Genomic DNA, 27,803 nt, shown 5'->3' on the forward strand with positions numbered 1-27,803 from the left:
TCTGTTGAGTTGTAAGTCAGAGACATATAGACTTCTTGTAGTTTTCCATTCATTATTCGCTTCAATCTTATTGTATATTAAAAGGCATGGCATTGTAAAGTAGGTTTTTAGGGTAAAAGTACTTCAGAAGGTACTCCACTCGTAATCTGATGCGACGACCATCCATCCTCTTCTTTGCGCATCCTTCCCTTCATTCTTTTTGGGATCAAAATTAATATTAAGAACGAATCTTACATTCCTGACAGTTTCTCAAATGAGTGGTCCATTAACCCCTCTTTTCCATGAATGCTATTCCAGCATTAGAGTAGTAGAATTGAATTTTCGTTGTTTGATGGTAGATTCGAATGAAGAATCAATCGCACATCATTTTTTTGCACCATATGGTTCTTGCAACCTTTTTTGATAAAAATAAAGTTTGTTAAAATATTAATTTTGCCTATTGATGTGAATAATTTTTTTTCGGAAAAGTAATATTTTAAGACTTGATCGAAGGGTGAAACATTTTTGCTAATAAAATATATTACAAAAATATTCAATCTTTTTACTGACTTGAATTTATTTTTTCACTATTCTCTCTCCAAAATTGGGTATTTAAGCGCAAATCTTGTTCTTGTTGATCAATAATTCGAAGATACTGGTTTCCTCATGTCTACTCATTACTCATTCAAATAACCTGATTTCATTCATTACTCATTCATAACCTAATAACCATTTCGATTGCTAATTTTATTAACATACTTGTTTCGCCTACAATTTAGCTCAGTTTCACGCCCAAATCTTATTAAGAATCAAATATCTTCAAACATTGATTACAAGCATGATTGTAAGAGAAACGAATCCGACGAATTGACAGCCAGATTTATTCAAATACAGGAATGGAATTAGACGGAATTGCACAGCACATTGTCGGAAGTGATTGAAGGAAATTTCTCCGATGAATCTCTTTTATGATCTGATTTCACAATCGTCTTTTCCGGCAGGCAGTCTTTTTTTTTTTTAAAAATATTATAGAAGTTACGGATCATAGATCCAAAATAAACACATTCATTATCAAATTGGGAATTGCCTCTGTAAATTTGCCACCTTACCTAGTGATTAGCACATGCATGCAGAGAGTCATTTTATTTTATTTTGCGGTTATCGAATTGTTTGTGTCATTGTTCGAATCTTGATTCTAATACCGCTTATGGGAACTTTCATATGTCAAAACTGGAATAAAATGCCCTGTTTTGTTCATACTAGTGTACATTTTATTTTTGCTTAAAATTCCATTATATAATTTCAAATGAAAGCTAATCTAGTTGATATCTTATGTCTTTCTGGGTTGATTTCGTTTTTCGAGAAGGTGATTTTATAATATTTTTTTTTACACACGAAGCAGAATTATGAATGAAACAGTGGCAACATCACGGTATACTTTAGAATGACATCGCTATTCAAGTAACATATATGCATTCGTTGTCTGTTTCGCAACTTCTTTTTTTCGTGTTTCTAAATAACTTTCTCTAAATTATTTATTTAACTTATAATCTATTTAACATGAAGACGAAAATATTAATTATTTCTATACTAAGAAAAATATCATGCTTTGGTAAGTTCTTTCTTAGTGCCAATTTCTTGTATTGCATATTAAAGCAGTCTGCTTCTTACGTTATTGTTCTTATATATATCTTGTTTTTTAAAATTATTGCATTCTAGATTTTTTTTTAAAGTTGTTTTTTATTATTATTTTTATTAAACTGAGAATGCTTCGTATATCCATTTACTTAGCATTATTTTAGCAGTGATGAGGTCCGACATTTTGGTCAAAGGGTAATCGCTTTCTTTGTGCAATAATTATTAAGGATTATCAGAGTGCACTTGGTGTTCATTTAGACTATTGAATTTTTCTAATAGTTCCGGTGAACGTGGGAAGATGACTCAATCACATGAATTTTATCAAATGATGTATTTTTTCGCAGATAGTTTTTGCATTATACAAAATTTTGTTTTTTCTCTCGCCTGAATCTAATTGGACGAAATATTATATTTCTAAGCACTTTTAACGCAGTCGCATGTAGGGATTGCAATACCGGTATTTTGAGCCATTTTACAATTTTGTAATACCGGTATTCAGAAGTTTAAATACCGGTTTTTCGGTATTTACTAGAAATTTTTTAAATTTTCTACACTATATGTTCAGGGATTGCCAACATAGCAAAATAGTATACGTTTTTGTTTTTAATGTCTCCCTAACGAGCGAAATTAATTAGCTAATTAATGGCTTAATTAATTGCTTAAATCTAAATTAGCGAAACTTGGAAACCCTGAAAGAAGATATTGTATCCATAACGACTAATTGAGCAAGAGTTATGAAAAAAGTTGCAACTTGATTGCTCCAAGTCAGCAATTGTGCTATGCTCATGAAATTCAATTAGGAGTAATAGATGTATTATACCAAAAAAATAAATAAAGAATGAACAGAAGAATCCAAATGCTGTGGATATAGAAACTTCGGATTCCGACATTGAAGAGAGTGAGAGTGATATTGACAATGAAGATAATGACAATATAATTGTTGAAGAAGATATTGCTAATGAGGATGAAATATTAACCCATGAAGAATTGCTTCCTATAATTTATAAAGTTCGAGAAATTGTTAAGATATTTAAACTTCCCCCTACAAAAAATGCCATATTACAAAAATATATACTAACTGAAAATAAGACAGAATATATGTTAATAATAGATTCTAAGAAACGTTGGAACAGTTTACTCCTAATGATAGAACGATTTTTGAAGTTTAGAAATCCAATCCAAAAAGCTATAATCGACTTAAACCTGTAAATTAATTTTTCAGATAGTTAATTCGACTTAATATCCAGAACTACATCAGCTTTACTTCCAATAAAACTGACTATAGAGGCATTATGTCGGAAAGATTTTAATTTATTAACAGCTAATGCAACAATAAATTTCATGTTGCAGTCATGAAAGAACAGCACACATCACTATCTGAAGAATTATATATTACATTGAAAAATCACACAGAAGAAAGGCATACCGAAATAAGGTCTTACGGTATTTACATAATTATAATGATTTTAAAAATGAAAATGAAAAAGAAGAAAAGAATATAATCAATTCAAATCTGATTAAGTTTATAGTAAATTTTCTTAAAGTTTTTTACCCACAAACCTATCCACATTCAGAAGAATTCGGTTCAGTTATCGAAGATTATGATGACACTAATGTCGAAAGTGAAAAGGAATTGTCTCTTGAGCGAAAGTTAAAATTAGCTATAAATAAAAAAAAAAAAAAAAAAAAAAAAAAAAATTCAACGAACCAAAATACAATACATAAATCAAAGCCATCTCACGAGAAATTGATTTATTTGAAGATGAGGGATTTAGAAGTAAATACTTGGAAAAAGTATATCGCGCATTGCTAACAGTGTCGCCAACTAGCGTAGATGCCGAAAGATCGTTTTCGACAGCTGGTAATTTTCACACAAAATTACTTTTCAGGCTTAAAGATAGTACAATTGATGCATTATGTGTTTTAAGATCTCATTTCAAAAATTTGTAATAATACCACAAACTAAATAGTGATATTTACACTTTTTTTTGTGATTTAAATAAATAAGTTGTTCCTTTACTTTTATGTGATTCTTTATATACTGTTATAATTTATAAGTTACATATTATTTTTTGTGATATTTACACTCTCTTACAAAACTGGCAAATAAAACAAAGAAACACCTCTGTTTTTTAAAAATTTCTAATACCGGTATGAAAACCGGTATCCCGGTATTAAGATCTAAAAAATACCGAATACCGGTATTGAAATTTTGGTCCGGTATTGCAATCCCTAGTCGCATGTTATTAATCAAGTTTGTTTACCTCGTGTGCGTTGTCTATGTAGATAATCTGATTGATTTCTGCTTGGTTTTAATTAAAAATAAAAGGAGTGTTGACGTAGATTTCAGTTTATCTCTCATATAAACATATTTTAATACCAGCACACGCTATATATAAAAAAAGTTCTGAAATTCAGAATATTTTTCCCTAGCTTGTTTTTCAAGTGGAAATTAAATAAACGAATGCTTATGTTGATAAATTTTGTTATAAAACTTTCTAGAGACGCATATTTTCTGCAGAATATGCCACAAATTTACAGTAGTAATGGTGACTGATTTTTACTTTTTATCTTGAATATAAAAGAAAATTCAGAATGTTCATTTTTAAATTACCTTAGCCCAGAATGCATTTCAAAAAAAAGTATTTAATAATTTTAATATAACCTGAGCTATGTGAAATGTTCAATTTTGCGACTCAGTTGTATGATTCACGATTCCCACGAATATTAAAGGGACTTGAATCGTACGTTTGTTGCAAATGAAGCAATATTTCTGTTGGATAGTTTTGCCAATCTCATTTTTATCGCTCTTTTAGATGTGTGCTGCATCAGATTTTTCTTTGAAATTTCGGCGCTAAACCATAATTATTCTTCATAGTTTCTGACTTTTCATTGTAAATCCTGTTGGGTAATATGGGTAATGTTTTCACGTATAATATTTTCGAGGTTCTATTGATCGATTGCTTACTGTTCAGTTGGGGCAGGGGATGGGGGGGGTTACCATTGACTAATACATAAATTTAGAGAAACACAACATTAGTTTAAAGATCGAAGAATAAGAATGCAAAAAAAAAAAAAGTCTTAATTTTGAAAGCAGATTTAAAAAAAAAAAAATGCTTTTTATATGGGTTAGTTACTTTTCCATATTCAGATTTTAAAATATGAATGAAATTCAAATAACGAGGAATCCTTAATAATAGACATGGCAGCGGCAATAATACATCAAAAATTTAAGTATTGCATAGAAGAGGACGCATTTTCCGAAACCTGTAAAATTTTGTCAGTCCCATAAAATAGCTTCCTTTGGCTTCACAAATGACTTGGGAATTACCATCATTATTCTCGCATTTTAGAAGTTGCTTTATCAGATTGGTTGACACGAGTGGATTTCAATGAGATAAGTCGCGTTCTTTCACAGTAAATTATCAGTGTCTTATTATGTTCTTGGATTATCAGTGTCGCGGATATTGCTATAAATTCGCTTGTTAATAATTTTTATATTTAAAGGTACATTTTTCTCACCTTAAAAAGCTTCGTGGATTTTATTTAAAAAAAAAATGTAGATAGTTTGACTTCCTTAAAGTAAGTCGCTGTGTTAACTGATGAAGCAAATGACTTTCCTTAACTGTTTATGAAGCAAATTGCATTTTTTATTCGTCGTTATTTAGAATTATCGCTGAAAGGTTTCGGAAAACTCACGCTGTTGCATCATTTGAGAAATTGAATAGAAGCGGCTAATGCATAATTATTTCAGCTGATTATTCTATAATCAGCTGAAAAATTACATGCGATCCCCCCCCCCCCCAATCTATTTTTATCCGAGGCTTCTGATAAATATGTTTCGCTCGGTTATGGTTTACTACCTCGATGTTAGCAATTATTTAAAATGACGAGTTTTTCATAAATTACTATAAATTAGCATGTGTGTCAGATGTTTTAATGAAATTAAACAAATTATCTTTTCTGTTAATTTCATGATCTTTTGCGATAATGAAATTTTACAATTATATATCTACCTTTGCCGTTTTACTGTAAAGGTGAATTTTTTTTCGACTAATATAATCTAAATGTTAGTTTGGGGAAACTTTTAAGGATGTTCTTTTTTTTCCCTTATTCAGGTAAGAAAACCAATGGTGCCATGAAAACGAGCTCCGTGGGCTCCAATTCCCGGTCGCCCACGCCCTCCCCCATGGAGGGCAAGCACAGTCGATTCGCTATGTTGGGGCGGCTCTTCAAGCCCTGGAAGTGGAAGCGGAAGAAAAAGAGCGACCGCTTCGAGCAGACATCCAGAAGTAAGTGGCCTTTTTTCTACCTCTCTCCACTTCAATCAAGCAAGTAAAAAATTTATTTCAGCTGATCTCTTTCCATTTATTGGCATAGTTAACTCTTCCTTTGAGTAACATGTGTTAAAAAATGTGCATTCATCACTAGGTATACGAGTTATTAACATTTCTGTTGAAGTATAACGAACATGCTGAATATTGAAGAATATGACATCCGTGACATCCGTTAATTAATATATTCAGAATGTGCAAATTTTACGTATTAACGGTAGCTTAACCATTGTCATCTGTCTTTTTTTTGTTTTTTGTGAGGCTATTTAAATTTGTGGTTTGAAAATTTTTGACTTATTTAGTGTACTAGACAAAAAGCCGTATACTTCTTTTTCATTTGCACATGTTTATCTGAAAAACTTTCTCAAAATATCGTAAAATAAGTTAAATATTATTTTTTAAACATCAAAATAACAGTTAACAAATGTCCAATTAACTGTTAAAATCGACTGAAACGGAATATTGCATTCTTTCATCTGCTTGATATATAATTTTTTTTGCTTTTTGGACGGTCGCAATGCAAATTAATAGCATAGTATATCCAAACTGAAAAGATTAACGAAAAGTTTGTAGAGTTTTGAAAACGTTTGAATGCCTTTTGTATATTACGTTGATAAAAATTGGATCGCAAGTTTGCCTTAATAGCAACATGAAAAAATTTCTTTATAAAATACGCATTGAATGGCTCTTAATTTGCTATTCCTAAGGATTTTTATTGTGAAGATCAACTATAGTAAATCATTCCTGCACTTCATTGCTACAAATATTCTCTTCTCGCTTCTGTCTAATAAATTGTAAAATACGTTTTAAAAACAAAATAAAATTAAGGTAAAAAAAATTTCAAAATTTTATAATAATATTAAAGAATTTTTAATTTATATTTAGGACTGCAGAGGAATACTCTGACTCATGCAGTTTCTGTAAGAAGCGGTTTAATTTTTCGTTCAACAGCCATGTAATTTTTGGAAATGTGTACACGCCTTTTCACATCAAACACTTGGCAATTACTGTTTTATTATGCGATTGTGATACATTATTCAGATTTGACAGATCGGTTCCAGCTGGTTTTCCGTGTGCACAGGTATATGGTACGCTTTAGCACAGCTGTTATGGAATACTTTTTCAGGATCGGTTCTTTAATCGGTAATAACTGGATTCTTCTGAGACAGCTCCAGTGTCAAAGATATTTGATATGACTTTTTGTGAGACAATCCAGTCTTGATTATTCTACATTTATAAATTTTGACCTTTCAGTTTTTATCATTTTTTTTACATCTGTTGAGATGCTGACTGCACAGATACTAATAGATTTCAAAACGTGATTTTAAGGAGTTTTTAACATCTTAATGCCCAGCCTCCTATTTATAGGGCAATTACATTTAACTTCCGTGCTTAAACATAAGGAATGCATTCCTTTTTTAAAGCAAAACAAAATGCATCCTGTTTCTTTTTGCTTTGTCTAGAAAGTCAGTATGCACTCCCGAACTGCTAAATTTTCAATAGCACATATCATTCATTAGCCAGGTTATGGAATTTAAAGATTGACCGATTCCCCCCTCCCCCCGTTTATTTAGTTACTCGAAAAATAGTACTCGGATTTATGGAATTTACTGTATTTTTTCAATTTTCTGCCGATTTTTTTCAATACTTTTTGTTAGAAACTTCACAGAATTTTAATTTTACTTCAAATGCTGTAAAGTAGGATAATTTTGCCAAAATGTTCTTCTTACTGCTATGTAAACCAGCAATGTTATTATAACATTATTAGCTTCGATTTCTAATTTTGCATTGTATGGTAACATGGCAGTTTAGGTAAAAATTTGTTAAAAAAAATCATGCTGCCAAAGCTACCCTGAGAAAGGAGCAACTTTACCAGTTAGTCGAAAAACCAATCGAAATCCCCACCCCCGAAATAAATAATAAAAATTAAAATTATGAAAACACTCTATATCTTAGTATTAATTCTTTATTGTAAAGAAAGATATGCAGAAAAAAAGTCAAAACATACCTAAACATTGAAATATTTAAAAATCATAAATCTCAAAACTTTTGTGATTTCACCGAGAATGGTAAATTCCCCGGGTTTTTGTTGTAAAAAGTGTCAATTATGTGTAGGATATTTTGAACGTTCAGAAAAGCTTCACTGTGCACATTTGAAAAGTAAAAGGTTTTTCTATTCGCATGAAGATTAGTCCTTGTCTCCATACATTTATGCGAGTTCATCAACAAAATACTTGACACTCTTTTCTCCCCAAGAATTCGACCACAATAGAATCCCAAGTTTTCGTTTTGAAGAACGTACTATCGATCTCTTGAATCAGGTCGACCTTCATTTCATCACGCGCGTCAGATGTATAATGTCAAAAAAAAAAAAAAAAAAAAAAAAAAAGCAATTCGATTTTTTTTTATTATGGTTTTTTCTACACTTGATTTTAAATATATAATATAAGAATTTGGGGAAAAGACAAAATTTTTGATACTAAAGCCATCCCATTTCCACTCAGATTTCTAGTACAATTTTGCCATTATAAAATATTAGATTCAAATTGTTACATTTCGGATACTTCAAAATTCGGAATCATTTTAAAATTATTCTGAAACGGAGTTATATGTTGAGTTATGCAAAACTGGTAGTTTTACTTGCATTTGAAGGAATGGACAGTTGGAATCGCTTGACTACCAAAAATGCTTGTTCAAATTGAAGGTAAAAACGTTAAAAGTTAAATCATTTATTAAGATTAAAACGTGCAAAAAGACATTATTGTCTTCTTTGTGCGATGAAATCATTGGCACCTTTATTGTTGTGTTCAGGAATTAATAATGAACTAAAATATTTTTTTAAAAACTCAGTTGTCCCAGTTTATGGTATCTTAACCCATTTGCGTTGACAAAAGATTTGGAGATACACCTAAACAGTCCGCTCTAATCCACAGCGAGGCTACATAAAGTATCCTTATAGAAATTCGGGATTTATATTTTCTAAATGAATTATGACCCTAGGATTGGGCTCCTGTAAACTGTGCTCCGGGAAATGAACCGATCATCATTTTTAATTTTGTGAGAATTGCCTGAGAATTGTGTACGCAGCTGACAAAAGCATTTTGTCTTTCCAGCGGTTAATCTTGATAGTCTTAATGTAAAAAAAAAAAAAAAAAAAAAGCCTGTTGAAATTTGTACTTTGAATTAGGTTATACGTTAAGGGATTTGAAATTTTAAAGTTTCTTTTCGCGTTTTGGCATTTTTGCTTTTTTTACAGTTTTATACTGTTACAATTCCCATTGTTTACAACATTGATGTGATGTGCAATAGGAATCTGTTTTCAGGTCCTAATTTTTTGTTAATCAGAATGGCGTGATTCGTTCCGAAATTGCCGACGTTAAGATTTTTAATCGATGAAGTAATTTTTTATATTTTTCGAAAGTATATTTAATTGCTGTCTCTTAGAAATTATTAAGTTATTCGAGTGAATCCAAAAATCTTAATATTCCTGTTATTATAATTACTATAAGGGAAATGAAACTGGGCAGAAATATTCCAAGATCCTATCGACGAAAATTGAAGAGGGAAAATAATAAATTTGAGTTTATTTTATTCCATCAGATGAGGCTTTTATTTCTTTTCTTGGATTTGCTTTTGGTTTCTAATTTCTATTTTTGGCTTTGAATGAAATTTCATATAAGTGATAAAATTATTCAATTGCAATTTTAAATACCCAAAAGATTCTTGTACGTGACCCACAGTTACTTTTTGAAAACTACCTTTTTGTCCTCAAGCTGTGTGATACAAAAAAGTCAACAAATTAGTGAAAATATGGATAACTGCGTAGTTGATTCGTCAACCCTAGGGTAAATGTTTTGACAGTGGTAATTAAATTATAGGTTTTCAATCGATGGGTTGCAGACGCAGTCGCAGAGTCGCCGTTCCCCTGACTGTCATAACTTTTCTATCAAGCGAAGTTTTATTAAATATACCCCTTTTGCATGCTCTCTGTTCGTGCTCACGACATGTTTTGCTTCGTTTGCAGCTCTGGAAAGAAAAATATCGATGCGTTCAACCAAAGAAGAGCTTATTAAAAAAGGTGTGCTTTTGCCCGATGGAATTGATAAAGACCAAGATGGCAAAATAAATGGTGAGTTATTCCTTCATATTTTGTATATTCTTGTCTCGTGTATAATTGTATAATACAGCTAACTATTGGGTAATCTTCTCGAAACTGTACCTTACCGTTTCAACAGACGTACCCTGTCTTAAGGTAGAGCTCCAGCAGTTTCTATTGGCATAAAAAAAAACACCCTTTTATATGTAGATTTTCTTTTCCGTTTCTTTCACAGTCTCTTTACATTCGGGGGGAGGGGGGAGTTGAGTCCGAATTGAATGCATAATTAACGTGAATATGAGTACTCAATCTAGTGCTATGTGACGTGAAAAAAAATTCCATACGTTGATTCTTTTTCAAAAAAATCAGAAGCTTATAACACTGATTTTAACAAAGATTAAGATCAAGTAATGTCAAAATGATGCACCGTCTAGAATACTGCTTGAGAGGCGCTTTGAGTGCAAATATTTAAAACTTAACACAAAATTAGTTAAGTATATCATTTTTTGTAAATCGTAATTCAAAGTTACTTAACCCTGCATAGCTGCTTATCCCACGATTTCCACGAGTTGGCAATCAGTCCATTTTCTATTGCATCTCACGTTTTTCACAGTTTAGCGTGTTTATTTTTAGAATTAGAAATTTTTATTATATCATTATTGTCTTGCAGCATATAGTATCAGTTCGCATTGTTAAAAAAAAAAAAAAATGAATTTATTTGCTAACGTCGCATTCAAATACTGATTTTTAAAAAAATTGCGCAATCAGATGTTTAACTAGTTCCGATTAAATTTTTTTTGGTTTTGATTCATTTTTTAGAAATTAAGTTCAAATTTTAATTAAAAGTATTTTCAAACCCTAGAAAGGGTCGTCAAAATTTAAAATATGAAATTCTTATGGAGGAGTTTCTCTTTCCTTTCGTAGTTCTAAGTATGCTTTGGCAAAGCATGAAGCGCATAAATGGAATTATGTGAAATAAATGTTTACAATGCTTAATCAGGATTGTTTTGCTACTGGAAGTGAGGAATCGGATAAAGATACGAGGTGTCAAAATATTTTGCCCGTAAAATTGTACTATCTATCTTAATTATCTTCTATTCTAAATAGAAAATTAGAATAGAACCTTCCGTTTTGTTTTGAAACTTCAACATTATGGTGGGCTTAAATTTTATAGGATGCATTTTTATTGTATGCAAAATGGCAGGAATGCTATATCAGTCAAATTTTTAAGCCGCATTCAGATCTGTATAACAACCGTCATTTGTTTGAAATCATGCACTTAAAAATACGAAAAGAGAACGAAAGGAAAGAGGGGAAAAAAAAAAAAAAAAATGTTTTAAACACTTTCTGGTATACGACGTATAGAGAAAGGATTGTGGTCATCAAAAATAATAACTTGAGTTTTTGACGAATCCCTACGTTTTAGACCTCGAGTTCGAAAAACCCATTTTTAGATTATGTGTTTCTGTGACAAAGATAACTAAAAAACGCTTTGAGATAGACGGATGAAATATGGTATGATTTTTAGAACCCATTTGTAGATCGCTATCAAATTTTGAGCAACTTCTATTCAGAGGAAGTGTATCTGTTTTAATATAATTTAACTTCGATAACTACAAAGCGAAGAGATCTCGGCGGATAATATTCGGCACACAATCCAATAAGGGGTTGAATGTCATAGATGTACTTTCAGAAACATGTAATAACTCAAAGATGCGACCACTTAAATATATCAAATTTAATATGCGATGTTGTGGCTGCAATTGTAATTCTCCCTCAAGTTTTGGTTTCTATTTTGGGAGACCCCTCCCGCTGATTGTTTTTGCACTCGACACATTTTTTTACTGAAGTATCAGAGATTTGAACATTACTTTAACTAATTTTATCATGGATCGAATCTTCCGGCTAGACGTCGTTTAGTGTACTTTTGTAGTCGTTTGAGCCAATTCAAGTAAGCTTGAAGCGCCGCTAACTTGCAACTTTCTTTAGCTGAGATGGTGCAGCTACTTTTATATTTATTAAATGTTTCGCTATAGTTGGAGACGCAGTGATCTCATGAAAGAGGTCAGATGGAAATCTCAAAATTTTGAGTGTTTGTGTATCTGCTGATTCATAGAATTCGCACGGATTTATTCCCATCAGCTCACATTCTCGTTCAGTTGAAAATCAGCTTTCACATTTTACAGCCATACTTACAAGAAAGCTGTGTGGCACTCTACAGGCCGGACCGTTTGACCAAATGTGGCATATCTATACCTTGTCTTTTCTATTTTAATTAGAATTTTCATTCATTGATCATTGAGCTGAATTTCGGTGTTTTTTCACGATAATATTATCCCACAAAAATGATTTTTACAACAAGCTAAAGTTCAAAAAATTCTTTTTAATGATATCTACGTTTTAATCTATAAATTAAGTTTCTATTTTTAAAGAATTAAAAAAAATATTTTAACCATGTTTTTCAACCATTTATTTCACACACACACACACACACACACACACACACACACACACACACACACAAAAAAAAAAAAAAAAAAAATCTGCTCGAGCATGAGTGATTTAATCTCCATGGGGGAAAATTAGCTTTTATCAACGTGTTGCCATCCTATTGGCAAAAGCTCAAATTAAAAAAAATTATATCTTTCTAGTTTTAATTTTCTGTAATATTATTTTCAGCATGTGTCTGTATAAAATGGAATAAGTATAAAATGTGATATTTTCAAAAAAAAAAAAAAAAAAGTTTTTTGCAACGTTTTAAAATAGCTGTATTATAAATTAAATATTTCAGTTTTATTTAAGGCATACATAGTTTAATATACAGGATATGTATTCTTATCTGGGCCCGACAGCTAATTTGTAAACATTTAGTAATAAACAAACATTTGCTAACAAAATGCTTTAAATAAATTATATTTTATGCAGTTTGTATCAATAAATGCTCTAATGAATGACAAGAAAAATGTCTATTTTAATTTTTATATAGATCCCCTATTTTGGGATTAATGTTTAATAAAATATTCTTGAGACATATTTAAAATAATAAAAGTTCACTCTTTTGCAATTAAAAAACTGGCTGAGTTATGAAAATGTGAATGCCTCCATTCTATAGGGTGGTTATAATTAGGGATTGCAATACCGGTATACCGAATACCGATATTTTGAGCCATTTGTGCAATTTTGTAATACCGGTATTCACAAGTTTAAATACCGGTTTTTCGGTATTTACTAGAAATTTTTTTAATTCTCTCCACTATATATTCAGGGATCCCCAACATAGCAAAATAGTATACGTTTTTGTTTTTGTCTCCCTAACGGGCGAAATTAATTAGCTAATTAATGGCTTACTTAATGGCTTAAATTTAAATTAGCGAAACATGGATTTTCACTGAAAGAAGATATTGTATCCATAACGACTGATGGAGCAACAGTTATGAAAAAAGTTGGAAAGTTGATTGGTGCAAATCAGCAATTGTGCTATGGTCATGGATTTTAATTAGGAGTAATAGATGTATTATACCAAAAATTGAAAAAGAGAAGAATCCAAATACTGTGGATATAGAAACTTCGGATTTCAACTTTGAAGAGAGTGAGAGTGATATTGACAATGAAGATAATGACAATGTAATTGTTGAAGGAGATATCGCTAATGAGCAGGAAATATTAACTCATCAAGAATTGCTTCCTATAATTTATAAAGTTCGAAAAATTTTTAAGATATTTAAACGTTCCCCTATAAAAAATGTCATATTACTAAAATATATACTAACTGAAAACGAAACAGAATATATGTTAATATTAGATTCTAAAACACGTTGGAACAGTTTACTCCTAATGATGGAACGATCTTTGAAACTGAGAAATCCAGTCCAAAAAGCAATAATCGACTTAAACCTGTAAATTAATTTTTCAGATAGTGAATTCGATTTAATATCCAGAACTGTATCAACTCTACTTCCAATAAAACTGACTATTGAGGTATTATATCGGAGAAATGATAATTTATTAACTGCTAATGCAATAATACATTTCGTGTTGGAGTGACTGAAAACACAGCACACGCCACTATCTGAAGAATTTTATATTACATTGAAAAATCACACAGAAGAAAGGCATACCGAAATAGAAAATGTCTTATGGTATTTCATAATTATAATGATTTTAAAAATGGAAATGTAAAAGAAGAAAAGAAAATAACCAATTGAAATCTGATTTAGTTTAGAGTAAATTTTCTTAAAACTTTTACCCACAAACCTATCCACATTCAGAAGAATTCGGTTCAGTTAACGAAGATTATGATGACACTAATTAGTCGATAGTGAAAGGAATCATCTCTTGAACAAAAGTTAGAATTAGCGATTTAAAAAAAAAATTCAACGAATTAAAATACAATACAGAAATCAACTATTTCCAAAACCATCCGACGAGAGATCGATTTATTTGAACATGAGAGATTTAGCGGTAAGTACTTGAAAAAAGTATATCGCGCCTTGCTAACAGTACTACTAACTAGCGTAGATGCCGAAAGAGCGTTTTCGACAACTGGTAATTTTTGCACAAAATAACTTTTCTGGCCTAATGACAATACAATTGATGCATTATGTTTTTTAAGATTACATTTCAAAAATTTTTAATAGTACCACAGACTGAATAGTGTTATTTACACTTTTTGGTGATTTAAATAAATAACATGTTCCTTTACTTTTTTGTGATTCTTTATATACTGTCATAATTTATTGGTTACAAATTATTTTTTGTGATATTTATACCCTCTAATAAAACTGGCAAATAAAACAAAGAAACACCTGTGTTTTCTTTCTTTTTCTAAAATTTCTAATACCGGTATTAAAACCGGGATCCCGGTATTAAGATCTAAAAAATACCGAATACCGGTATTGCAATCTCTAGTTATAATGAAAGTTCCACTTTGAAATGGTCATAAAAGGAAAACTACCGAACCAAATATTATCAAACTTGGTAATAGTTTAAAGAACGTCATGGGGGATTTTTTTTCCCACAAAAAAAAAAAAAAAAAAAAAAACCCACCTCATTACCAGGAAAAAAAATGGCGCTGTATGCAATATTGTTAAACAAAATAGGACGTCGATTTAAAATGTGTTTAATCGTTTCTGACATCCATCATTTTCTGATATCAAGGTAAATCGCATTACTGCATTCTCAAAAACAGCTCTTAGCATATCGCTAGGCGTATACCTTTGCAAAGCACGCATTTCAGTGCTATCGCATTCATAATAACATTGAACGAGAAAAGAATGGTTTTGCATGGTTCGAGACATTGCCGATTCGTAACAGTGAGGACAGGCGCCCTTTTATCTGGAAAACCAAATGACGTGTAAAGCGCATCTGCATGAATGATTTGCTTCTTCCTGCCGTAAGCCAATTAATTACAAGACATTGCGGTTTTACATAACCCTACAAACAGTTTCATTTCAGAAACGATGAATCACATTTTAAATCGATGTCTTCATTTCGTCTTTTGTTTAACAATATTGCATACAGCGCCATTTCGTCCCTCGTGGTGAGGTTTGAACTTTTTTTTTTTGGTGGAAAAAATAATCCCCATGACGTTTTTTAAACTATTACCAAGTTTGATAATATTTGGTTCGGCAGTTTTCCTTTTATGACCATTTCAAAGTGGAATTTTCATTATAACCACCCTGTATGTCTATAAAAATGCGCAATTCTAGGCCTCTCCATCGACTGTCATTAAGAAAATAATTAATCAGCGGTTGAACTTTCCCTGAGGCTGATTGTCTAAAATAATGAATTGCTTATTGTCCTAAAACAATCATATTTAAAGCTTTACAACTCGGTAAGGTTTGCTTGCCAAAGTTAGAAATGATAGAGTGTGAAGATAATTTTACTGATTATGATGTACAGGATCGAAGGGCTGTATAAAATTTAAACTTCATACTTGTTTTCAAAAGAATATTTATTGATTGAAATAAAATATTATTTACCGCATTTAAATCTTTTTGAAATTAAAACTGAATTGAATGATGAATCATAACATTTTTTATAGAATAATTCTTTGATATTTTGCATAAATTATTAAAAAAAAAAAAAGATTCTGTAGTACGCATAAGATTGCAGTGCTAAAAAATTCGATTTTCTGTAATATTAAAAAAAAAAAAAAAATTGGGGCTTCAAGAAAATTGCTTTCTTATTTAAGTTTTATCGCTTTCCATTTCAAATTCAAACTGGCAGCTAACAGCAAATTAGAGAGATATATAGTACAATGAACATAATATCATGAAGCTTCTATAATAATATGAATTATGTGACTATCGAAATTTGAAGGTTAAAAATATTTTGCTGAAGAAGCTATTACGAGACCAACGTGCATAAATATTTAATTAAAAATCTTAGAATGCATTACTCCTGGTGAACCAGCTGGTCGCCATTGGTGGCTAGTACTTATAATAAAGATAAATGCATGTGGGTTGGCGCTCTACAGGCCAGACCGTTTGGCATACAGCCACCAGATTTCGCACATGCATACCTTGAGGGTCGGAAATGTGCACCTCGGAGCTATTTTTTTTTTCAATTTTTTATTAGGATCTTAATTTAAAAAAAAAAAAAAAACTAAGCGAAATTTTGGAGTTTTTCCGCTGTAACTTTCGAAAATATTACAGCACAAAAATAATTTTTGCATCATAATGAAGTACAAAAAATAATCTTTCCAAATGATACTAATGTTTCAAATTTCCATTTTTAATGAATTTTTAAGATGATTTAATTATATTTTTCAACAATTTTATTTGGCGTAAAATAAAAATAAAATTTAACCTGCACGAGCACGTTACGCGTGCATGGGGGGGAAAAAAATTAAATTTTATGAACGTGTTGTCATCACATTGACAGAAGTTCAAATAAAAAAAAAAAAAAAAAAGTTAAATATCATTGCAAACCTACCTAGAAACGTGTATTTTTGAGACTCTTTTATCACCATTCCTTGTTGCGGGATGTCTTATTGTGCCTCTTCTTTCCACTGGAATTCCCGAATATGTACGTAATCGCATCAGCGGAACTGCTTTGTAACTGTTAACTGACTGAAACTTCAATTTGTGTGTGCGCGCTCTCTTGTGTTTATTGATAAACCTTTTTTGCTCTCTACATATGGAAACAGGGGATAACAGCCATTAATACTATAAATCCCAATATCTTCCTTCTTTCAAGTTTCAATTATTTTTTACAATATCTGCGTTATTAATTCAATAAATCAGCTTTATTTAAGGCAAACACGGTTTAATATATATCTTTTCGATTCAGGACCCAAAGGCTGATGTGTAAACCTTTAATAATGGAAATACATGTGTTAAAATGGTTTAAATGAAGTAAATAATTATATTTTTTTCTAACTTGAGTCAATAAATGCTCAAATTATGATTATTTAGTTTTTATCTAGATCCTCTGCTCTGAGGATCATACCTCTCAATATCTGTCATAATTTATGTAATATTCATAAATCAGTAACTAAAATCGACTGATTTATGAATATTTGAATATCACTGTTCTATAAAAACGGGCGATTTTAGACCATTTTATCGACCGTCTCTAAGATAAAACCCCAATCAGGTTTCTCAAGATTGATTGGCCTAATATTATGAAAATGTTGATTGTTTTAAACTATTTTATTCATAAATCGATAAGATTTGATGGCAGAAGATAGTGATTTTCATTTATTAAAAAAAATTGAAGTATCAAGAATATTTCGCTGAATATGATTCCTTTGGAGCAAAGGACAGTAAAAAAAATGTTGACTTCATAATTTTTTGAAGTATATTTATAAACCGAAGCAAAATAAAATACCGTTATTCACGTTATTTTTAATCCTTTTGAAAATAAAACTAAATTTTATGATTCTGAGAAATTTTTGTTGGAAAATTCCAGAAATATTACATAAATTATGAAAGATATTCTGTGTTGCACATAAGATTTCAAATGCTAAACGATTCTGTTTTCAGTACTCATATTTAAAAAAAAATGCTTGGCTTAAAAAAAAATGTTTTTATATTAATTGCAGTTTTATCATTTTTTTTTAAATTTGATGTAGACATTTTATGAGAGATGGCTGAAAATGAGAGAGATGCATACCTTAAAACCTTTATAATAGTATGAGTGACTATCAAAATTTGAAGCTTAAAAATATTTTGATGAAAAAAAACTATTGAAAGACAAATGACATAAAATATTTAATTGAAAATTTTAACAAACATTAAAATTGGCTAACCGGCAGGTTCGCAAAGGGGGGCTAATTAAATAATAAATCCATAATGGTCCTTTGTGATTAAAATCATCTGTTTAATCTTTTTTATTTAGTAACGTAACAAAATATAATTAAATACGAAATAAATAACTAGAATTTATTACACTAGGACACATTTCCAAAATACTTTAAGACTGCGGTATTTTGGTAGTAAATCCTCCGTTTCGTGCCTCCATTTCCAAAGAACCGCTGTTTATGTGGTCCTTGTGTGCCTTCAATATGATATCGAGAACAAAAGGTTCTCCCTCTGCTGGAATTTTGAGAAAAGAATGCCATCTTGTTGCAGACCATGATAATTTCGAATTCCACCTCAGAATGGTTTTCGTATGGCTTCAAAACAACTGAAATAATGCTATGCTGTGAAACATTTTTTTTATATATGCTAGGGTTGCCATGCCACCGGGGAAACACAGGAAATTTAAAAATTGGCTAAAAAATCCCGGAAAATGCAGATAAATTTGAAATTTTTTATAAAACCGGGAAAAATACTGGGATTTTAAGTTTCCTAGTTATCTTTGTCCCATCTGAAAATTCCGATCTCTAAAGAGGGCAAGAATAAAAGATCATAATCATTGCTTCAAAAAAGAAACAATGGAAGCAACAATTTCGGAAATATTTGTGTTACGAACCGAGCCATTTCTAAGTATTTGAAATCTGAGTATAATTATAAAAGGCGAGGTTATTATTATAAGAAACCAACGGGAGTGATCTCCCAAAAATTTTTTTGCGTACTTTTAACCCTTTCGCTGTCCTCGCTTGTCCACGAAAATTTGTTTTTCCTCTGCTTTTCGCCGCATTAGAACAAACAAAAATAAAAACTCAAGTAAATATTTACAAATCGATTTACGCGTTTAAAAGTTGTGAAATGTAGAAGAACGCTTAAAGTGCGTTACTTCCGCCCTGCAGAAGTTTCACTTGAACGCGCTGGACGCGTTACGGACGACGAAGTGGTGTCCCGCAAAAACCTATCGACCTTGGTTAAGGCAGAAAACTTGGTTTTGGCGTACATTAATTGTGAAATATTAACCCTTGACTTTGTTTAATATTTCCGGCATCTATCGTGTGTTTTTTGGTGATCAATCCTTGGCATGCGTTTACTCGTATCCTAAAACCGAATACGTGTTTTAGATGCGTTTTTCCCAACCGATCGAAACCAAAATTTAGCACAAAACTACAATGTAATTACATAATCACAAACCAAATGTGATACATTTAAGTGATTGTTTTTGAGGTATCGCATTGACACGTTTCATGAAATACAGATCCACCCAAATACGGCCAACCCTTTGTTGGATTGGTACATCATTTCATAAGCGTCTACACCATAGATATGATTTTGTTCCTCCAGCTATCTTCGTTATTGTATTAACAGTCCGATAGATTCGTTTCCTCCGCATGGATTTTGCTCAACATTTGATAGAGATCTACAAACATCTGGTGTAAAGACCATATACCAAATTTCATCCGTCTCAACTCAAAGCATTTTTGAGTTATCTTTGTCACGGACATAAGGGCATATTTTTCAAAAATGTGTTTTTTTGAACTCGGCTTGGAATGAACTAATAAAAGTGCAAGTTCGTCGAAATCTCGGTTTCTAATCTTTTGACGATTACAATTTTTTTTATATTTTGGATATGGGAAAATAAAAACATCTTTTATCTGAAATTTAGGTTAAAAATCAAACGAGAGGCGAGTTATTGACAGAAATGATAGCGTAGGTTGCGTCCGTTAGATATAAATTCGAATAATCTGAATTTTATGAACTGGGCTGTTTGAGTCTACTATTATCGGTTTGTAACATACTAATGAACTGTTTTTTTAAGTTAAATAGTGATGTTTAGCCCTCAAGAAATGAATTACTAAAAACAAGCGAATCGTTTTTTGGTGAGAAATTTGTGACAAATAATTTTTTCTAACGTTTGATTAATGTATAACCATTTCTAATAAGAATTTTATATGTACTATAGTTTTAAATTGCCTTTATCATAAATGTTTAAACTATGTAAAGCCCTTTTATCGAACTGTTCTTTTGAGATATCTAAATTGACTCATTGTAGTTTATATTGGAAGTGCTTAGTCACCAAATAAAAATAACAACTTAGTCACCAAAAAAATAACAATAAAAATAACAACCAAATAAAAAATAACAACCCCTCTCTCTCTCTCTCTCTCTCTCTCTCTCTCTCTCTCTCTCTCTCTCTCTCTCTCTCTCTCTCTCTCTCTCTCTCTCTCTCTCTCTCTCTCTCTCTCTCTCTCTCTCTCTCTGTCTCTCTGTCTCTCTGTCTCTCTGTCTCTCTGTCTCTCTGTCTCTCTGTCTCTGTCTCTGTCTCTCTCTGTCTCTCTCTGTCTCTGTCAGAGCGAGAGAGAGAGTCTCTGCGCGCGCAGACAAACAAAAAAGCCGCATCGTTTCGATGATGTCTAGATTTTCCATGCATCTCTATCAGACTCTTCCTCATATTAATATTCATGTAACATAACTTTTTTTGTTGAAAAAAAATCCCATCTCTGTATATGTGCTAGTTGTCAAGAAAATTGCGTTTTTCAACGTTTCCCTCTCCTCGGTGCCGTACATTGAAGAACCATTCAAATTGTTTGTAAAACAAAGCTGCATGCACGTCAGGAGGCGAATTTTGAGGTGACTAACTGTATTTTTTAGCGTTCACACTGCTATTTTGGGAATTGAACGCACCTTTTTCCTCCCTTTCTGTGGTTGCTGGTGCACTTACTTCTCTGTTCCGTAGAAACTCTGTTCTTGGATTTCGAAACGACTCAATCGAGTTTCATCAATCATCTCTACTTGGCTGAAATCTCTGAGCTTTTGAATGGAAGACGACGTTTGACTCATTTCGAGTCTCACGTTCGTTATTTCACTATTTTTCAGTGTGAATGAATCACTTTTTTCCTTTTCAGATTCCGTTCATCAGAACCACATTCCGCAACTCAACGGGTTCGGGCCCGAGAGTGGTATGTCAGAAGCTGATAAGCAGCAGCCTAGTTCTCCGTCGGTGACGTATACGTCCTCTTCTGCACTAGAGACCTACAACACCGTGGTTGTTACGAATTCCGGTGTACCTACCTTACTGTCGTCGTCTCAGAATAATGGTTTGTATGAGTGCTAATCCAGAAATAGTTTTCCTGCTGTCCTGATCATGCACAGAATAGCAAAAATTAGATTATCATACCTATTAGCCGATTACTAGTTTTTGCATTCCGAATTGTATAATATTTTAAATTCCTCTGGAAGTATGCATGAAAGTACGCCTTCTATTTAGTTCTTTCGTATATGCATATCTAATTCGTGCATGCATGGAACTTTTGTTATTATTTGAAATAATAATTGAGGAGACCAAGGAAAAAAAAAATATGCGCGGGCATTCTGTAGATTTTGTGTATTCATAGTCATCTTAAATGGATTTTGAATAATAAGTATTCTATTATGACTTCTATCTGTTTGGAGAATATGCTGTTTTACTAATTCAGTTTAGAATTCATTGAGTACTTGAGGTGTTAATGGGTTATGTGCACCTTTTGTATCCAGTTATAGTGCTTTGATTGAACAACTCGATGCTTGCGGAATGAACGGGCACTACCATAAACCCCTTTCGCATATAATGACGAGTCTAATTTGCGTATTGAATTACCGAATTCTAAATTTTGAATCTGCATTTAATTGAAAGTATTCATTTAAAGTATTTTCAGGCTTACCGCACTTAAAAATCCTCCTTTATTATTACAGGAATTACAATAATAAATGTCCCAAATGGAAGTTATCCAATTAGAAAGTTAAAAAAAATTCGTTGGTCAAGAGGTTAAGAAATAAAAACAGTTAAGTTTTAGAATTTAGAATGCAGCTTGAATTTGTCATACTAATAACCGTATATTTAATTAATATTCGAAATTCTTATTTTCATTTTGACCTTTTAATTATACATTTTTCTGTCTATGGATGACACATTCTGTGAAGGGAATAAAAATCTACGGAATACCTCAGAAATTCATTGATCCCACATAATTTCTGTAGATTCATTCATTTTCAAATGTCGTAGTGACTTCAACACTCAGCTGTCAATGAGTGATTAGATACGCCGTTGATGCATGCAGATAATTGGCCTGTGAATTATTTCACAAAATTAAACTCTTCTTATTCTAAAGTCGTTTCATACTGCATTCTTTTCATCTTATTCGATCGGGATTAGAAAGCAGTTGAGAACTCGCAGTGGGTCAAAAAATGCTCCGTTTATGTAATCAAGGAAGAGAGGATGTTTTGCTGCTGCATTGAGGGGACGTTGTTGATCAGTAGAGAAGGATAATGTGGCTTGTTTCATCTGGATGGCTGTTGGCTTATGAATTCCAATGGAGTTACGTCTTCAATGAGATAGAAGTTCATTGAATGATATACGTAATATATTTATTTGAAAGATTGCCGAATTCTTTAACTTTCGGGCAGTTGTTGACGAATCAAAACAGTGCGTCGAATGATCGTATGTCAAACTCGTTAAAAAAAATGGATATATTCGTTCAACTTTACGGGAGCAAAAATGACAAGGAATCCATTAATATCAAATTTTCATAGCTTTTAAAATGAATTAAAATATCATATTTTCAAACATAAAAGTATCATCTCATTAGATATTTAAAACAATCCAAACACTTAATGAATTTGTAAAAGAATAATATTGATAATAAGTTATCTATCCGTTTTGGAGTAATAGTAGATTTAAATCGTTTGTTCGTCATGCAATAAAGCATAATTCTTTATATAATCTTTGGAAATTTGCATTCAAATTTGAATAAAGCTGACTTTTTTATGCTTAGTTATTCAATTCAAATGTCTATGTGAAAAAATGGCTTTTCCATGTCTGTGATAACACATAAAAAGATGGAATTTTAATCCTTCTGCGATAAATACCCTAATGACTGGTATTTACTTTGATCGATTATTTTTAATTTCCATCGTGTAGCTAATTGAATTTTAAAAAATGGCTTTCATTAAACAAAATGTCGTTGATTATGAATACTTGCATCACTGATTTCAATTAAGGTGTATTTCTACTTAATTGTGTATTATTATTTAATGCACTTTGAAAAGTTATGCTTTTTTGTGAACAACTGAAGTCATTGATGTGTGTCATTTAACTTAGCATCAAAATGTAACAAACTCAAAGTTTATGATAAAATGGACTTGAATGTGAAAAAATGGTTGAATGTGAATTTTTTTGCTTGCCTATTTTATTCATTCATTTTGTTTGTAATTTGGAACAATTGCAGATGTATTGTTGTATAAATTTATAAATCAAAAGTCTATAGGCTATATGAAAAATAGAAACACATAAGTGTTTTATCTATTGCGATAGTACCATCTTTTGAGAATAGTTCTAGATATTTTCTTTTTATTGTTTTTTTTAACTATTTAAGAACAATATCTTTTGCAAACTAATAAACTGATAGCAATGTCCAAAAATAAGGTAAAATGAGTAAGTTTTTAAAAGTTAATATTTTATGATTAAAATAATATAATATAAAATTAATTAACATATTTATTGATATAATTAATATAATTATTTATAATATAAAATTTTGTTAAATCTCGTACTTAAAGTTCTTTGAAGACTTTTCAATCCATTAATATTCAAGACTTTTGTTGACTTTTCTTTTTTGCGAAATTCTAATGAAAACCGAAGCCATTTTAATCTCGCCTGTATTTTTTAAAAAAATTTTTTACCATAGAAAATAGTTCATTCTGCAAAAAGTTGAGAACAATGAAATAAACTTGGCAATATCTCTAAATTTTTTGGCTCTTTGCAAAATATATAGAATCGAGAAACATCCGGAATATTATCAAAATTACACAGAACTTAATTTTGAAACCGAGATTAATTGTGTAAGAAAAAATATTTGAATTTGACTTCTGAATATACTGATTATGCTTTTTCTTTTGTTCATGATTGTAATTTTTTCTATCTTTTATCAATTCAGAATATGTTGCTTTGAAATTATCTATTGAAAACTTACTAAACATATAACTGTATTTGTTAAAAAACTCTTTAAAACTCTTAATATAATTTTGCATTTTTCTGTATTTTGTCATAACATGTCCATGTCTTCCCTAGTGCCTGTGATACACAATGTTTCCCTGTTGAACCTTCCGGATGTTGAAGAGGTGCCTTCACACGATGGGGAAATAATTCTTTCTGTTCTTCCAGAACCCCCAATATCTCTAAATGATATTGGGCCCATCCCACCTCCACCCATGTTTTCGAATCCTTCACCTCTTTTAGTACCTAAATATAACTTGCAAACAGGTATTTATTTTAGACTTTCTGTGGAATATTAGAAATTAGATTCCTGGGTACATTTCTTAGTCCATCAGTCATATAAATATTCACATAAAATATCATTTTTTATATGCCCATTATTAAAATCTATGCCAGGAATGGGAACATTCCACATCACTGATGCATGTTTTGAGATAAAATATTACTGTATTGCTCAGAAATAGCATAAATGAGATGTAATTTTGCTGCTATCAGACTAAGAGAATATTACTTTCAGTTATGTGCATAAAGCTCTACATTTGATCTATTTTATCAAACAAAATAATATTTAATTATTCATGCTTGGAGAGCATATTTTGTTTATTTCAAAATTTTGTCTTGGAAATTTTTTAAAATTAAATTATGTTTTTGCTTTCACTTTTAAACCACTTATTTAAAGTTTTGAAAAGGTTTTAAATATAAATTTACAACCCTTATATATTATAGAATTTTAAATTATTGTATTTGTGAACTAAAATTTTTTCAAAACATTTGAAAAAGAAAAGTTTTAATTTGCAATACAATCCCTGTACTGTACTATTTTATTTAAAAGAAAGAAAAAAAAGCATAGAAAAGGGGGATGCTTGTTGCTGTCTAAATTATTGTGTGAAATCTACGTTTTTAAGGTTATGAAAATATTATTTTAAGAATATACATATTTCATTTGCAGGCAGCTACCTTTTTGAAATTGGCAGGTCTTTTAGACGTACTGCATTTAAGTTCATTGGGTGTAAGCTAGTTTTTCTTTCCTCAACAAGAATTCTAATTTCTAAAATGCATTTTGCTTAGAAATTGTTATCAGTAGAATGAATCTTTTTGATTCAAGAAATTATGATTTTGATACAAGTTTCTGATGATATAACTATATTTTCCTATTATAGGCAACAGATAAAATTCAATAAAAAGCTAGAATTTTTGGAACAAAACTTTTTCTATATATTTTGAGTACTGCTTTTCGAGAAAGTATACACATTCCTGGATAAGACAACTCAGGAATGCTAATTTCTAATGTTTAGGTTATGATCTTTTTGTTTCTATTGCTTGCTTTTAAACTTCATAAAATTACATTTGGTATCATTTCCCAGGGTGCGTAGCATCGTTAAGTCATTCAAAACTGCTTATTTTTTTAAATCCTTATATAAGGGAGATATTATTATATTTTTTATTTTTATATATATTTTTTATTTTTATATATATTTTTTATTTTCTTATATATATTTTTTTTCTAAATATAAAAGAATTTTTGGGAAGTTAGATTAATTCTTTGCTTTGTCTCATCCTCCCTGAAAAATGTTGACCATAAAGAAGAAAGTGATGCTGGTTGCTGATTTTTTTGCATTAATGAGTTCAAAAGTTGAAAAAAGTTCCTGTGATAGTATATTGTAGTATGCATGGAGGCAAAAATATCTTTCGTTTAACTTTTTTTAAATCTTCTATTGCTTGCATTGGTAAGGGGAGGGAATATTTTCTGGGTTAAAGTTTTAGCTGGAAAGTTGGTTTAGCTGTGACTTAACCTCATTGTTGCACTTTTTGTTATGTGGTTACTTCTTTACAGAATATTTCTTGTATATTAACATTTTTATCAATAAATTCTTTAAATATTTTAAATAATATATATTCCAATCTTATTTAAGGAAACTTAGCAACTGAAAGTGCTAAGGAATAAGTGCAGTATTTAAGGAAATAAATGATAAAGTAGGATGCACTACTTTTTAGGACACCCTACATGAATATTAAGATTTTGGAGAGCACGAGAGCTAAAGTTACTAAACCATACTATTTATTTTATCACGAGAGGCATAAATTTTACGCTAGGACAAAGGCAGGATATGTTCTTTCTCATAAGAATACAAGAGTGAAAATAATAAATTTCCTCCTTTAGTGGTTTTTTTTATTATGAGATTCTGATAGGTTTTTTGACATGTGTCGATTCAGAAAAGGGAATCTTGTGTATTTTCGAAGAAACTGTATAGTTGCAAGGGATATTTATAACTTCACTTGTGTCATGGGAAACAAAGAATAGACAAATTTTAGAATGTGTGTCAGCAACAATTAAATTTTTAAAAAGTAGGATTTGGATCAGGAAGTAAGAGAACATTTTAGAATGAAGTAATATAAACTAATTTAGGATAAAAGAAAAGAAAATTAATTAAAATTAAATGATATCATTACACACACATATAATATAACATAATATAATGTTAGTTGTTTATTCTATTCTTCTCCCAACAGATTTAAAGATAAATTAAGTTATTTGAAAAGGAATAAAAGCAAGATTGTTCTGCTGATTTATGAATGTATTTTTATGAAAGAAATTTTTGAGGAATTTTATTGATATAGAATTGTGATAAAGAATAGAGTATATCAGCATCAGAAGCCCATTTAAATTATCACCTATTTTTGGAGGAACAAAGAGCTAAAGAAACTGCTTCCAATGGCATAAAGAAAAAAAGATAATTTTTCGTCTATCTCTTTACTTCAAAGGTTCGTTTACTCTTTTTTTCAAAAATAAATCTAACTTTGAAAAGGAAATTGCTGAAATTGAACGTAATGATATTAAACTTGCTCAACAAGCTGAATAAACCTAAGACTTTTTACTGTTAAAAAATTCTATTGAGTGCGAAAAATATTTAACGAGAAAATTGTGATATTTCTAAAAAGGAATGGAACATTTAGATAGTTAAGAAAAAAAAAACATGTAAAATTTTATTAAATGCCAGATTTGTTTACTTATGTTCTTAACCTTTTTTTCTACTAAGAAGGTAAGATGTTAATGAAGTGGCAATGTAATATTTTTCTTCATAGTATTGACTGTAATGTAAATAAGTATTTTGTGTGTATATTGAAAGTGCTTGAATTAGATTTTCATGAGAAACTTGCAGAAGAATATTTTAAGTAACTCAGCTTTAATGTTCATGAAAAATATGCAGTAGTTATTAATGGTATTCTCTATTTCTATTTTTTGAAACTCAATTGTATATTTGGTCATCTTAGTGAATTTCATCGTAAATTAGTTCTATAACTAAAACCACTATGTTAATGTTGGTCTTTAATTTTTTCTTCAATGGCCCTTATAAAGTGCTTACTTTTCAAGATAATAGTTGACTACTCGCTCTGATTTCCATAAACATGAAACATGTATTAAGACAATT

At 30.7% G+C, this 27,803-nt stretch overlaps 1 protein-coding gene across 8 annotated transcripts in view; it reads left to right on the forward strand.

Moving 5' to 3' along the window:
• Window positions 1-27,803, forward strand: part of LOC129962572 (phosphatase and actin regulator 4-like) — a 130,234-nt gene that overhangs the window by 91,705 nt on the left and 10,726 nt on the right. For 7 of the 8 annotated variants that reach the window (XM_056076346.1, XM_056076342.1, XM_056076339.1 and 4 more), the window contains 4 exons: window positions 5,736-5,909; window positions 9,976-10,080; window positions 21,248-21,439; window positions 24,448-24,639. In XM_056076346.1, the coding sequence (XP_055932321.1) occupies window positions 5,736-5,909; window positions 9,976-10,080; window positions 21,248-21,439; window positions 24,448-24,639 (663 nt within the window). Of the gene's footprint in view, window positions 1-1,469; window positions 1,592-5,735; window positions 5,910-9,975; window positions 10,081-21,247; window positions 21,440-24,447; window positions 24,640-27,803 lie in introns of those variants that run through there. The other variant, XM_056076343.1, reaches the window with a different exon arrangement.

The sequence above is a fragment of the Argiope bruennichi genome, chromosome 3 (genome assembly GCF_947563725.1).
Source record: "Argiope bruennichi chromosome 3, qqArgBrue1.1, whole genome shotgun sequence".
Classification (NCBI taxonomy): domain Eukaryota; kingdom Metazoa; phylum Arthropoda; class Arachnida; order Araneae; family Araneidae; genus Argiope; species Argiope bruennichi.